The sequence below is a fragment of the Salmo salar genome, chromosome ssa04, assembly GCF_905237065.1.
Source record: "Salmo salar chromosome ssa04, Ssal_v3.1, whole genome shotgun sequence".
In the NCBI taxonomy this organism is placed as follows: Eukaryota; Metazoa; Chordata; class Actinopteri; order Salmoniformes; family Salmonidae; genus Salmo; species Salmo salar.
The window spans coordinates 35519701-35533713 of record NC_059445.1 but is presented as its reverse complement, the minus strand read 5'-3'; the positions used below and the strand labels follow the sequence as shown (position 1 = coordinate 35533713).

General features: G+C 42.8%; 1 protein-coding gene across 2 annotated transcripts in view; it reads left to right on the top strand.

Annotated features, from left to right (window-relative positions):
• ubash3ba (ubiquitin associated and SH3 domain containing Ba) overlaps positions 1 to 14013 on the top strand; it is a 55306-nt gene that overhangs the window by 38960 nt on the left and 2333 nt on the right. The window contains exons 2-11 of one of the 2 annotated variants that reach the window (XM_014195838.2): positions 4171 to 4224; positions 4834 to 5020; positions 5327 to 5525; positions 9759 to 9928; positions 10193 to 10401; positions 10617 to 10764; positions 11003 to 11123; positions 11254 to 11469; positions 11618 to 11762; positions 13134 to 13240. In XM_014195838.2, the coding sequence (XP_014051313.1) occupies positions 4171 to 4224; positions 4834 to 5020; positions 5327 to 5525; positions 9759 to 9928; positions 10193 to 10401; positions 10617 to 10764; positions 11003 to 11123; positions 11254 to 11469; positions 11618 to 11762; positions 13134 to 13240 (1556 nt within the window). The remainder of the gene's footprint in view (positions 1 to 4170; positions 4225 to 4833; positions 5021 to 5326; positions 5526 to 9758; positions 9929 to 10192; positions 10402 to 10616; positions 10765 to 11002; positions 11124 to 11253; positions 11470 to 11617; positions 11763 to 13133; positions 13241 to 14013) is intronic. The other variant, XM_014195839.2, reaches the window with a different exon arrangement.

Here is a 14013-nt window from a genome sequence, read left to right as displayed (position 1 = left end):
CACTATTATTATACAATGTAGAAAATAGTAAAAAATAAAGAAAGACCCTTGAATGAGTAGGTGTTCTTAAACTTTTGACTGGTAGTGTATATATGAATTACTTTTGCAAAATATTTCACACCCAATTTTACATGCTCCTTTGAACTTCATATGTTGGTGCTCATGGGTAATTTTACATGGAAATGACCGTATGTCTCTGTGTTTTCTCTACATGACGGTATGAGCCATCTGGTGATGTAATCAGGACTTTGTTGTCCTAGCATGCATTGCGGCAGCAGCAGCCAGGGCAGGCAGGCACACTGCTCTGTGGGCCAGTCTTTCTCTCTGTGGGGATAGCTAGTGTAAAAATAGCTCACCGACTGTGAACACCAGAGTGGCACTACATTCACTGTTAGCTTCTCACTCCAAGAGGTCTGGTCACATAGTGGTGGTGATGGAGTCTTTGGATGTGTCCCAAATGGCACCAGATTCCCTATATGGGGCACTGCTTTATGACCCTGGTCAACACTAGTGCACTATACGTGGAAAAGGGGTCCATTTGGGATGCAGGCTCTGTTTCCATTATGAATCATTCACACACAGATGATGGTGAGCCGAGACACACACACAGTGAGTATAGTAATAATCACGGTGGTTGGTTGGTTGCTTGTGTCTTGGATAGTTTCTATACTGCTAACAAAATGTAATAGTAAATGTTGTCTTTGACACTTATTTGCTTCCAGCTCTTTATGAAGTGTCTAGTCTACACACTGAATTATCCTCAGGACATACTGTACACACCAAGCGGTGTCTGTGGAAGGGCCGAAAAATGGCCAAACTTTCCATCCACCCCTTCCATAGACTGTTCTCTCTGCTTCCGTCCGGCTGGCGGCAGTGGAGTATTAGGTCTCGGAACAACAGGCTCCGAGACAGCTTCTACCCCCCCCAAGCAATTAGACTTTTAAACAGATAGACAATAGCTGCCTACCCCCACCAAGGACCATATGCCTCTGACTGACTAAATGCAAACTCAGTCTCTACTCATGCACATTGCCACCATGCACACACCCACCCACCACTTATGTTGCTGCTATATTGTTATTATAATTATTATTTATCCTGCTACTAGTCACTTTCTCCTAATACCTGTCTATTTGTACATACATTGCCTTCAAAAAGTATTCACACCCTTTTTCCACATTTTGTTGTGTAATGCTTGTAATCGTTAAGCACAAGGGAGTTTTTCAGGATAACATTTTTTACAGAAAGGAGCTAAGCACATGCAAAATCCTAGAGGAAAACCTGGTTCAGTCTGCTTTCCATCAGACACTGGGAGATTAATTCACCTTTCAGCAGGAAAATAACCTAAAACACAAGGTCAATCAACACTGGAGTTGCTTACCAAGAAGACAGTGAATGTCCCTGAGTGTCCGAGTTACAGTTTTGACTTGAATCTACGACGACCTGCAAATGGTTGTCTAACAATGATAAACAACCAATTTGACAGAGCTTGAAGAATTGTTGAAAAGCGTAATGGTCAAATGTTGTACAGTCAGGTATGGAACTTTCTTAGATGTACGCAAAGAGATTCACAGCTGTAATCGCTGCCAAAGGTGCTTCTACAAAGTATTAACTCAGGGGTCTGAATAATTATGTAGATGAGATTTCTGTATTTCACTTTCAATACATTTGCAAACATTTCTAAAAACACAACTAAATGTGGAATAAGTCAAGGGGTATGAATACTTTATGAAGGCATTGTACCTACCTCAACTTCTCCAGTATGCACATTGTAAATGTGGTACTGGCACTGACCCTGTATATAGCTTACATCAACCTGTCATTGTTGTGTGAATTATTATTTTTTAATACTATTTTGATATAGGATGCTGCACTGTTTGAAGGGCTTGCAAGTTAAGCATTTCACTGTTATTTTGCATGTGACAAATACAACTTCAAACTTAACTCATTCACAGACAGATGGTGAGATCATGAGACGTGCAAAGTAAGAGAGCAGAGTCACAAACGGGGTGATTGGTAGACTATAGCCTTCTCAGTTTCTATACTGCTAACAGAAATGGAAAAAAATACAGTACATTTACTCTGTGGTGCTTCTTACAATGTTTGTTCCTCATTCACTGACGGTGATAGAGCAGAGTCACGAGTACTTTTGATCGAGTCTTTACTGCGAACGGAAATTAAATGCACACAGTTCATCAAATAACATTTTATTTGTCACATACACATGTTTAGCAGATGTTATTGCGGGTGTAGCGAAATGCTTGTGTTTCTAGCTCCAACAGGGCAGTAATATCTAACAAGTAATATCTAACAATAGACACAATCTAAAGTAAAGGAATGGAATTAAGAATATGTTCGTCCAAATATGTATAATGTCAGAGCGGCATAGACTAAGATACCGTAGAATAGGATAGAATACAGTATATACATATGAGATGAGTAATGCAAAATGTGTAAACATTATTAAAGTGACTAGTAAGTAGCCTGTGAAAGAGATGCAGGAAGTGAAGTAACCTTGAGAAGAACCAGGAAAAGGAATCAGTCAATGGCCCTCTTTGTAATAACATCAAACAAATGGTGTTCTATTGTCATCTGAAACAAACTAGGGCTTTTGCTATTCTCAGCTCGAGTCTAAGAGACAGCGTGGTGTTGTATGTTGCATCCGAACATGTGTAAAAGTTCTCATCTGTGTCATTCACTTGAAGTGTTTATTCGTGCGTGCATGTGTCTGTGTGTGTGTGTGAATATTGATCCTTCACAGGTACAAACAACACATTGAGGACAGGCTGACTGAGGTGGGTGTGAAATGCTGTGACATAGAACAGTGTCACACAGAGAGGGAGTGTGTGTCAATAAGAGTCCATCCACTTAACTCTGTCCATGTGGCTCACATTTAATTACCATCCCCAGTGCCGTAGTCAGTGGGGATTCTGGGTTATGAAGTTCTCCTCTCTGAGTTGTAGTCCAGTTGTCAGTTTGTATTCTGGGTTAATATGTAGTCCTTTGAGTTATGTGGCAGCTGGCACTGCCTGGCACAGCCTCTGATCATCATAGCAGGTATTCTAGTCCCTACAGAGTTACTGTGAGTGTGAACATGTGATTTTAGAGGTTTTATAAAAAGACACTAATTATAATCAGAGAAGCTCTCATTAACTGAAATGTCATTAGCTCTTTCTCACTCAGAGTTAAAAAAAATCCCATAGATGTAAGCTGACTGGCTTTGGGAAATGGCACAGTTAGCTAGCTCTTTATACCGTAGCTTCATAGATAGCATCAAATGTAGGTAATAATGTTTCTAATTGACCTCAGTGACTTTCTCCCCACTTTAGTTTTAGCTTATGTTTTTCTAATTTCCCAGCAGTATCTCATTTGCATTTTCTTCACATATTCAATAATTAATTTCAACAAGAAAACTATATCTGCAGCTGCTGCCTTTTTATCACTGCACACAATGACTCTTCTCTCTGTCTCTCTCAGACACGGACACACATGGATACACATTGTGCATAAAGACACAAATAAACATAGACGTTGTCAAACGCTATAGCTATCTTACCCGCTCAATCTTGCCACGGAAACCTACGTATGTTATTGAAGCCTGTTAAGAGTTGTGTAAGGAGCTATTGATTTACAGTCGACTGTTTATCATCCACTCCAGCTGTGTGACATGAGGACAGTGGCTATGCTTTGCTGATCTAAAGATGGTCAGTAGCCACTGTTTTCATAATGACTAATAAAGTGTAAGAGGAACTAGTGTGTGATACCTCCTCCCTCCCGAGCGTGTGATAAGAATGAACACTCTAGCTTGTGTTTAGCATGCATTAGCAGTCATTTATTTAACCCTTAATAAGCCCTGTTTTCACATGTTCATTTAATATCGCTCCAAAGCAAATAAACAGAAGTTCACTTTGCCGACAGTGGTTGTACTGTATCAGGACATTTAGAGCCATATAAAATGCAAACTATAGCCATACCTACTGCAAGGCCTGCACACTTGGATACATTTTTCGGTGTGGTACAGTACTGGGTACAGGGATACATGGAAATAATACAAACTCTTGAACAAGTTCCAATAAACTAAGTCCTAATAAAGCATCCTCCGGAAAAGACACTATTGATTTTGAGACTCTGCTGATCATCTCTTTGTCTCTTGTCTTTCTCTTTCTACAGGCTAAAAGCTCTGGTGTCTACGGGAGGCAGAAATGTGCAGGCGGCCTGTGATTGGTGGGTATTGAACACACACACACACACACCCTTACTTCTTCCTGACTTAATAGTGAAGGCCTGGTTAGAGGTGGTAATCATTAAAGCGGATCACATCAAGGACATCCGTCCATAGACTGTATGAGGACATCGCTGTAACTCTGTTACTGCAACCCTGTTGCCAGCTGCTGGGGATGGAACAAACATGCACCACTCACTCACTCACCCCACACTCTTTTTATTGCACAGTACCGCTTTATAAAATGGAAAAATGTTTTGTTGTTGTTATATGAATGAATATACTGTAGAGTTATGAAAAATACTGTAGTGTCAAGTTAAATACTATTTTGACAGACACTTCATTATAAAGACATGACTCGTGTTGTTGGTTGAGGGTGTAGCCCACATCCAGTTCCCTAGGCTCATATTTCAAAAGCATCTTTGTGTAGGAATGCTGATCTAGGATCGGGTCCCCCTAAAGCCATATATCGTCCATATAGTCATATTCGTTATGATCTGAAAGGCAAGACTGATCTTAAATCAGTGCTCCTACTCTGAGACACTTTGAATTCACCCCTGTGTACTGACCCTCCCTCCTCACCTTCTCACCTCCCCTTATCCTCGCCCAAGGTTGTTCTCTCATGTGGACGACCCATTTCTGGACGACCCTCTCCCCAGGGAGTATGTGTTATACCTGCGCCCCAGCGGCCCCCTGCTCCACCAGCTCAGCACTTTCTGGCAGCAGTCACGGGTCACCTGCGGCAAGAACAAGGCCCACAACATCTTCCCTCACATCACCCTCTGCCAGTTCTTCATGGTGAGTACTGCCCTGACCAATGGGGGACCCTTGTTTGTCTGTTTCTGGACAAACCGTGAGACTGTTTGTCGTCATTACTGGCAGTGACTGCACGTCTCGGCTGGGTTTCTTTGACCTGGATTCTTGGCATTGTTTTGCTGTATAATGTGCCATGGTGCATGTATATGCTGCTCACTGGGTTTGACTCAGCTGTCGTCGCTCTGTATCTGTGCAATCTCTGTGTTATGCATCACTGTGTACAGAGTTGCATCTCTGTGTCTGTACTATACTGTACATGTAACTATCTCAGTCACCCTCTCTCTCCAGTGTGCGGACGGTAAGGTGGAGGCACTGAGTGAGGCCCTACAGGCTACAGTGGGGTCATGGAGGGGTCGTTTCCCTAACCCTCTCCCCCTTGAGCTCTACACCTCCTCCAACTTCATAGGCCTCTTTGTGGAGGAGCAGGTGGCAGAAGTGCTCAAGGACTTTGCCGCTGACTTCGCTACGGAGGCGGCTACTAAAGCAGGTATATTGGACTTATGTATTGGACAATACATTTAAGTGATAATGTCCGAGAAGTAGGTGTTTGGAGGATATACAACGCGTTACCAACATAGTCAAATAATGAAAACGGTATTTTGATTAATTTATTCAGTGTTTCATCCTTCCACAAGCTATAGTACCGACACAAATCTAGGGTTGCTACCCAAGCCGGCTGGTCTTTAGTTCTATCGTTTCGGTTGCCAGAGACGCGACCCAGTCGTTAAGTCTTTTTGTTCTGTATCTATGGACGCGACCCAGTCGATCGTTCTAAATGTTCCATTACCATGCTGGCAACATTCTTATCCTTTGCTTCCTAGCTAGCCAACTACAGCTAAGTTACAGTCACGTCAAACAGTGCAGACACCAGAATAACAACAAAGTATTTGCATTTTTTTAAGCTATTTTCTAGTGATATTTATTTGAATACATCCATGACAATAAGCTCATGATGCGAGATTTCACCTGCCATAGACAATGTGCTCAGGACACTGTTGTTCGAGAGCTAGCAAACAACACAGCTAACACAATCACTTCGCTGGAAAGACTGCAAATTAGCTCCACTTAATTTCGTTTGACCTGTTTTCTATAGATAGTTATTTTGTATACAGTACCAGTCAAAAGTTTGGACACACCTACTCATTCAAGGGTTTTTCTTTAGTTGTACAATTTTTTACATTGAGAATAATAGTGAAGACATCAAAACTATGAAATAACACATATGGAATCATGTGGTAATCCAAAAAGTGTTAAACAAATCAAAATATTTTTGATTCTTCAAAGTAGCCACCCTTTGGCTTGATGACAGCTTTGCACACACTTGGCATTAGCCAGTTTCATCTGGAATGCTTTTCCAACAGTCTTGAAGGAGTTCCCACATGTGCTGACCACTCTGCGGTCTAACTCATCCCAAACCATCGCAATTGGGTTTAGGTCAGGTGATTGTGGAGGCCAGGTCATCTGATGCAGCACTCCATCACTCTCCTTCTTGGTCAAATAGCCCTTACACAGCCTGGGTGTGTGTTTTGGGTCATTGTCCTGTTGAAAAACAAATGATAGTACCACTAAGCGCAAACGCGATGGGATGGCGTATCGCTGCAGAATGCTGTGGTAGCCATGCTGGTTAAGTGTGCCTTGAATTCTAAATAAATCACAGACAGTGTCACCAGCAAAGCAACATCACACATCCTCCTCCATGCTTCACGGTGGGAACCACACATGCGGAGGTCATCCGTTCACCTACTCTGTGTCTCACAAAGACACGACGGTTGGAACCAAAAATCTCAAATTTGGACTCATCAATCAATCAATCAAATGTATTTATAAAGCCCTTCTTACATCAGCTGATGTCACAAAGTGCTGTACAGAAACCCAGCCTAAAACCCCAAACAGCAAGCGATGCAGGTGTAGAAGCACGGTGGCTAGGAAAAACTCCCAAGAAAGGCCAGAACCTAGGAAGAAACCTAGAGAGGAACCAGGTTATGAGGGGTGGCCAGTCCTCTTCTGGCTGTGTCGGGTGGAGATTATAACAGAACATGGTCAAGATGTTCAAATGTTCATAGATGACCAGCAGGGTCAAATAATAATAATAATAATAATAATAATAATCACAGTGGTTGTAGTGGGTGAAACAGGTCAGCACCTCAGGAGTAAGTGTTAGTTGGCTTTTCATAGCCGATCATTCAGAGTATCTCTACCACTCCCGCTGTCTCTAGAGAGTTGAAAACAGCAGGTCTGGGACAGGCAGCACGTCCGGTGAACAGGTCAGGGTTCCATAGCCACAGGCAGAACAGTTGAAACTGGAGCAGCTGCACGACCAGGTGGACTGTAGACAGCAAGGAGTCATCAGGCCAGGTAGTCCTGAGGCTCAGGTCCTCCGAGAGAGAGAATAAAAGAGAGAGAATTAGAGAGAGCATACTTAAATTCACACATGACACCGGATAAGACAGGAGAAATTCTCCAGATATAACAGACTGCCTCTAGCCCCCCGGCACACAAACTATTGCAGCATAAATACTGGAGGCTGAGACAGGAGGGGTCGGGAGACACTGTGGCCCCGTCCGACGATACCCCCAGACAGGGCCAAACAGGCAGGATATAACCCCACCCACTTTGCCAAGGTACAGCCCCCACACCACTAGAGGGGTATCTCCAACTACCAACTTACCATCCTGAGACAAGTCCGAGTATAGCCCATGAAGATCTCCTCCACGGCACAACCCAAGGGGGGGCGCCAACCCGAACAGGAAGATCACGTCAGTGATTCAACCCACTCAAGTGACGCACCCCTCCTAGGGATGGCATGGAAGAGCACCAGTAAGCCAGTGACTCAGATGAGTCCTTTGAATTTCCACCGGTCTAATATCCATTGATCATGTTTCTTGGCCCAATCAAGTCTCTTCTTCTTATTGGTGTCCTTTAGTAGTGGTTTCTTTGCAGCACATCGACCATGAAGGCCTGATTCATTCAATCTCCTCTGAACAGTTGTTGTTGAGATGTGTCTGTTACTTGAACTCTGCAGCCCAAATAAATGCTTCACAATCTGAGGTGCAGTTAATTGCCAATTTCTGAGGCTGGTAACTCTAATGAACTTATCCTCTGCAGCAGAGGTTACTCTGGGTCTTCCTTTCCTGTGGCGGTCCTCATGAGAGCCATGAGAGCCTCATATGGCTTGATGGTTTTTGCGACTGCACTTAAAGGTCTTGAAATGTTCCGCATTGACTGACCTTCATGTTTTTAAGTATTGATGGGCTGTTGTTTCCCTTTGCTTATTTGAGCTGTTCTTGCCATAATATGGACTTGGTCTTTTACCAAATAGGGATATCTTCTGTATACCACCCCTACCTTGTCACAACACAACTGATTGGCTCAAACACGTTAAGAAGGAAAGAAATTCCACAAATTAACTTTTAACAAGGCACACCTGTTAATTTAATTGCATTCCTGGTGACTACCTCATGAAGCTGGTTGAGAGAATGCTAAGAGTGTAAAAGCTGTCATCAAGGCAAAGGGTGGCTACTTTGAAGAATGTCAAATATAAAGTATATTTTGATTTGTTGGACACTTTTTAGATTACTACATGATTACATATGTGTTATTTCATAGTTCTGATGTCTTCACTATTATTCTACAATATAGAAAATAATAAAAATAAAGAAAAACCCTTGAATTAGTAGGTGTGCCCAAACTTTTGACTGGTACTGTATATCCATAAAAATTATGCTGATTCATGATTTTGACTGACTGTCTTGTCCCGACACGTTCATTATTATTGGACAGCTGGGGATCGAATTTGAATATTGAAATAATGTTGCAAATGTCGGACAGACAGCAAGGTTTATTCAAATCTCCACTGTTGAAAACAAAATGTTAGTCTAAAAGAAATGGGAGATGTCTAGATGCTTTTTATAGTGGAGATCAAGTTTTTAAATTGCCCTGGCTGGGCTGATGAGACAGTGGATTGCGCTGTCAGATGGAACAGAGTAAATAGCCATTTTAACGTCATAGACGTTGGTAACTTGTGCAATAGACACCGGCTGGAATGCGGTTTTAACCAATCGGCATTCAGGATTAGATCCACCAGTTGTTAAAATAGCAATCAACATATTAAGAATGAAAGGAGTAATGTCTCATGCTTCAGACATTCCTCCCTCTTTTGTAGCCACTGCAGTCATACAGACGGGTGGGAACTGTGTTCCTCTGCCTCAGTGTGTACGATAGACTGAATGAATGTATTCTCCACTCTGCGCTCCTACCAGAGACTGAAGTGGCGAATACATTCATTCAGTCCATCGTAAACATGTATTGTTCTGTATTACAATGAATGGGAGATAAATGGGCAATAACCGCATTATAGCAGTAATAATGCATGGAATACTTCTGTGTGTCTCTGTACAGTGTTGTGGTGCAATGAATGAGAAAGAAATGGACAATACCAGCAATAATAGTGTCTGTAACGTAGTGTGTGTCTTCCTCTGTGCTTACATGTCTATGCTCACACACCTCTGTCGCTGTGGTGTGTCTTATAATGAATGAAAAAGAAAAATGGCAAATGAGAGCATTGCAGCAACACAGTGTCTTTGAGCTCCTCCTCTGTGCTCAGATGTCTCTGTTTCTGTCTCTTTCCAATTATCGAACTTTCAACAAAAAAAATGCCATATAGCTGTAAATATATAAATGGTGTCTATAATGCTCCTGTTTCTCTCCCTCCGTAACTCAGATGTGCACGTGGAGCCCCATAAGAAGCAGCTCCATGTGACCCTGGCCTACCACTTCCAGGCCAATCACCTGGCTGCCTTGGAGAAGCTGGCCAAGGGAGTGGACGTGTCGCTGGGCTGTGATTGGCTGGCCGTGCTCTTCTCCCGGGACATCCGATTCGCCAACCACGAGGTACACCAGCCCCACCAATCTGCCTTACTCTGACCTGGTTGTGGCCTATGTGTTATTCATCTCTCTTTTTTGTCTTTATTACTGATCTCTTGTTTTCCTATTTTATATCTCTTTTATTTTAGTCTAGTTGTATTGTTTTACTGTATTGTTGTATTGTTTTACTGTAAAGTGTATTGCAATTTTTAAATACAATTAGATTTGACCCCTGCTCTCTGATTGGTGACCTGTTTGATACCTGCCCTCTAACCCCCCCCCTCCTCCCAGACACTGCGTGTGATGTACCCATACGTGCCCCAGAACGAGGACGAGCTGGAGCTCGCGCCTGGCGACTTTATTTTCATGACCCCCGTGGAGCAGGGTAGTGCCAGCGAGGGCTGGGTCTATGGCACCTCTCTGGGCACTGGGCTACCTGGACTGCTGCCTGAGAACTATGTCAGGCGGGCAGATGAGTGTGACACCTGGGTCTTCCATGGGTAAGTAGAGGAAGGCTTCATACTCAATGGGTAGAGATTTGCTATGGATGTGATTCTGTAAATAAAAGTGAGTTTTTAATGCAGTAGAGTTGTCCCCTTTCCTTTCTACTTGCTGTTTTGCTACTCCAAAACTTAGTGATTTAAAAGAGCGTTGTTACTTTTTGATATGGTTTAGGTTCAAGTTAATCTCCTGATTCTGTATATCTGTTCCCCAGATCTCACTCTTTCAGCAACCCAGCCTCCCCGTCCAACGCTGGGGGTGCAGTGGGTGGCCTGTTATTTGATGGACAGCTGGACGGACGTTTTCTTGACGACCCTGGAGATCCATCCAGCCTCACGGTCCTCTGTCCACCTGTCCAGGTAGTCGTGTTACACTGAATGATTTGTCACAAAATGTAACACATTTTTTATATATAAATTCACAGTACATTTTTTAGGTTACTAAAGGCTGTACAACCTTTCTTATTCTACACTGAATAAGAATTCAAATGTTTATGTACAGACATGATTGAGTAATAATAGTACTTAATAATGGGTATTACCAGTGTATCAATGCTGTATGAACGGTGTGTTAACTGTGTAATGAAACTGTGTTCTCCAGATGCTGAGTCCCACCACTCAGTCATGTCTTCCCAAGAGGAGTCTGTTTGTGTGTCGCCATGGTGAGAGGATGGATGTAGTGTTTGGGAAACACTGGATCACTCAGTGCTTTGATGCTAAAGGTCAGTAGGAGATAGGATATAGGGGGAAATGTATTGGATTGAATAGTAGATATGCTTTACTGTAGTACTAATGTACATACTGTATTATGATAATCAGTCTGCCTCCTCTTTTACGTTCATAACTCTCTAGGCCGATATGTTCGCTCCAACCTCAACATGCCGTCTAGTTTGCCAACGAGAAGTGGAGGCTTCCGAGACTACGACAAAGACTGTCCAATCACAGTTTTCGGCTCCACTCAGGCCCGCCTTGTGGGTGAAGCCCTGTTGGAGAGCCACGCGGTGATAGATTTTGTGTACTGTTCTCCCTCGCTGCGCTGTGTCCAGACTGCCCACAACATCCTCAGAGGTATGTCCTGATCAATATCATTACCATCCACCACAATCATCAGTCTGATGAACAAAGAATTTCGTCCTCGGATTACAATAAACTATTCTATTGTATTCCATTCTGTTTTATTCTATTCCATCCTACTTTATTCTATTCTATTCCACAGGCCTGCAGCAGGAGGGGAAGACTAAGATCCGTATAGAGCCCGGTCTGTTTGAGTGGACCAAGTGGGTGTCTGGCACCTCTCTCCCTGCCTGGATCCCTCCCACTGACATGGCTGCTGCTAGCCTGAGTGTGGACACAACCTACAGGTGCAGTACACTTAGTCTGAATACAGTACCTCACTACATACATACATACATGCATACACACACACACACACACACACACACACACTTGAAATACTTTATTTGAATCCACAAATAACATGACATCATAAAGGATTCAAACATTTCAAAGGTTGTTGATGCAAGGACACTTAAGGAAACAAAAAGTGTCTTCTCCTCCACACAGCTAGGCTCCCCATAACGGCTGAATCAGAGCAGTTCCTAGACAGTTTTTTTGCTTTACTCATACGCAGGCCTGCAATCTAAAGGCCACGTAAAACAGTACATCATATAACATCCCTTCACCACCACATATCCACAACCCCCCCAAAAATGTAATACCACCATACAACAATATTACAATGTGTGCGTGTGTGTGTCTACCTTTGTTCCATAAGGTGTATTTGTACCAGCTTTTTAAATCTGATTCTACTGCTTGCATCAGTTACCTGATGTGGAATAGAGTTCCATGTAGTCATGGCTCTATGTAGTATCTTGTGTGGTATGCGTGGGTGTTCGAGCTGTATGCTAGAATTTTAAACAGACAGCTCAGTACATTCAGCTTGTCAACCTCTTACAAAAACAAGTAGTGATGAAGTCAGTCTCTCTTCCGCTTTGAGCCATGAGAGATTGACATGCACGTCATTAATGTTAGCTCTCCGTGTACTTTTAAGGGCCAGCCGTGCTGCCCTGTTCTGAGCCAACTGCAATTTTCCCAAGTCCCCCTTTGTGGCACCTGACCACACTACAGAACAGTGGTCCAGGTGCAACAAAACCAGGGCCTGCAGGACCTGTCTTGTTGATAGTGTTGTTAAGAAGGCAGAGCAGTGCTTTATTATGGACAGACATCTCCCTATCATAGCTTCTGTTGTATCAATATGTTTTGACCATTTTACAATCCAGGGTTACACCAAGCAGTTTAGTCACCTCAACTTGCTCAATTTCCACATTATTCATTACGAGACGTTGTTGAGATTTAGGGTTTAGTGAATGATTTGTCCCAAATACAATGCCTTTAGTTTTGGAAATATTTAGGACTAACTAATTCCTTGCTACCCATTCTGAAACTAACTGCAGCTCTTTGGTAAGTGTTGCAGTCAGGTGAAAATACATTGTAAACAGAAAATAGCCAGCAATAAAAATGTTATACAGTGCCATTATAAGGATTTTCTGAATATTTCATTTAGCAGATGCTTTTATCCAAAGTGACTTAGTCATGCTTGCATACATTTTACGTACAGTGGTCCCGGGAATTGAACCCACTATCCTGGCGTTGCAAGCGTCATGCTCTACTAACTGAGCTACAGAGGACATGGCTCAGTGTAACTAACGGATTCTTCTCTCCTTCTCCTCCAGACCTCATATTCCCATCAGCAAGCTTGGCGTGTCAGAGTCCTATGACACCTACATCAGCCGGAGCCTCCAGGTCACCAGGGAGATTCTGACAGAGTGCAAAAACCTGGGTAAGATGGACCAAAGCAGACTAGACAGACACTGTGAAGTAACACTATGCTACATAGTGTCCCAGAGGATGGGCCTGAGCAAGGCTCTGCAGAATCCCTGATCTACAAATCATCCTGCATCCTAAATAGCTAGTCATGATGTGGTCAAGATTAGCAAATCTGTGCAACTAATTGCTCGGGATAATCCCCTCGAAAGTGCTGATTGACTCCTAAACTCTGAGTTAGCGTGTGCGTATCCACATCAATGGAGGCTGGTAACTTCAAAAATGGAGGAGTATAAGAGAACCACGGTATAGGCACAGACCAGCCAAAGACAAATGATTTTAACCTAATACATTTAATAAAGACATTTATAATTAAATATTATGGGGAATGGGAATGAGAGGGCTACTTACAGTGTTGGGAAGGGATCACAGCAGTGATTGAATGTGGGTATGAGTTGTGTTCAAAGGCTTCAGTGCAGGACAAAAGAGCTAAGAATGAGTTAGTCCAAGCAAGGATTAAAATCACATTGATGTGTAATAATGTGATTGTGTTTGTGAATGTAATTGACTACATACAGTAATGAGAGAAAATTGACAGGCCTACTCACAATGCTTGGACAGGAAACATTCAATGCACCAGTGGATGAGAGGGCACATGAGACATGGCTTCAGTTCATGTCAGGAGAGAGTTGACAATGGTAGTGGAGTGGCCATCCCCTCTTAAATCAGGGAACATGAGGGGACTTGGCTGTGAATACAAATAGTCAATACATTCCATTACATAAGCGC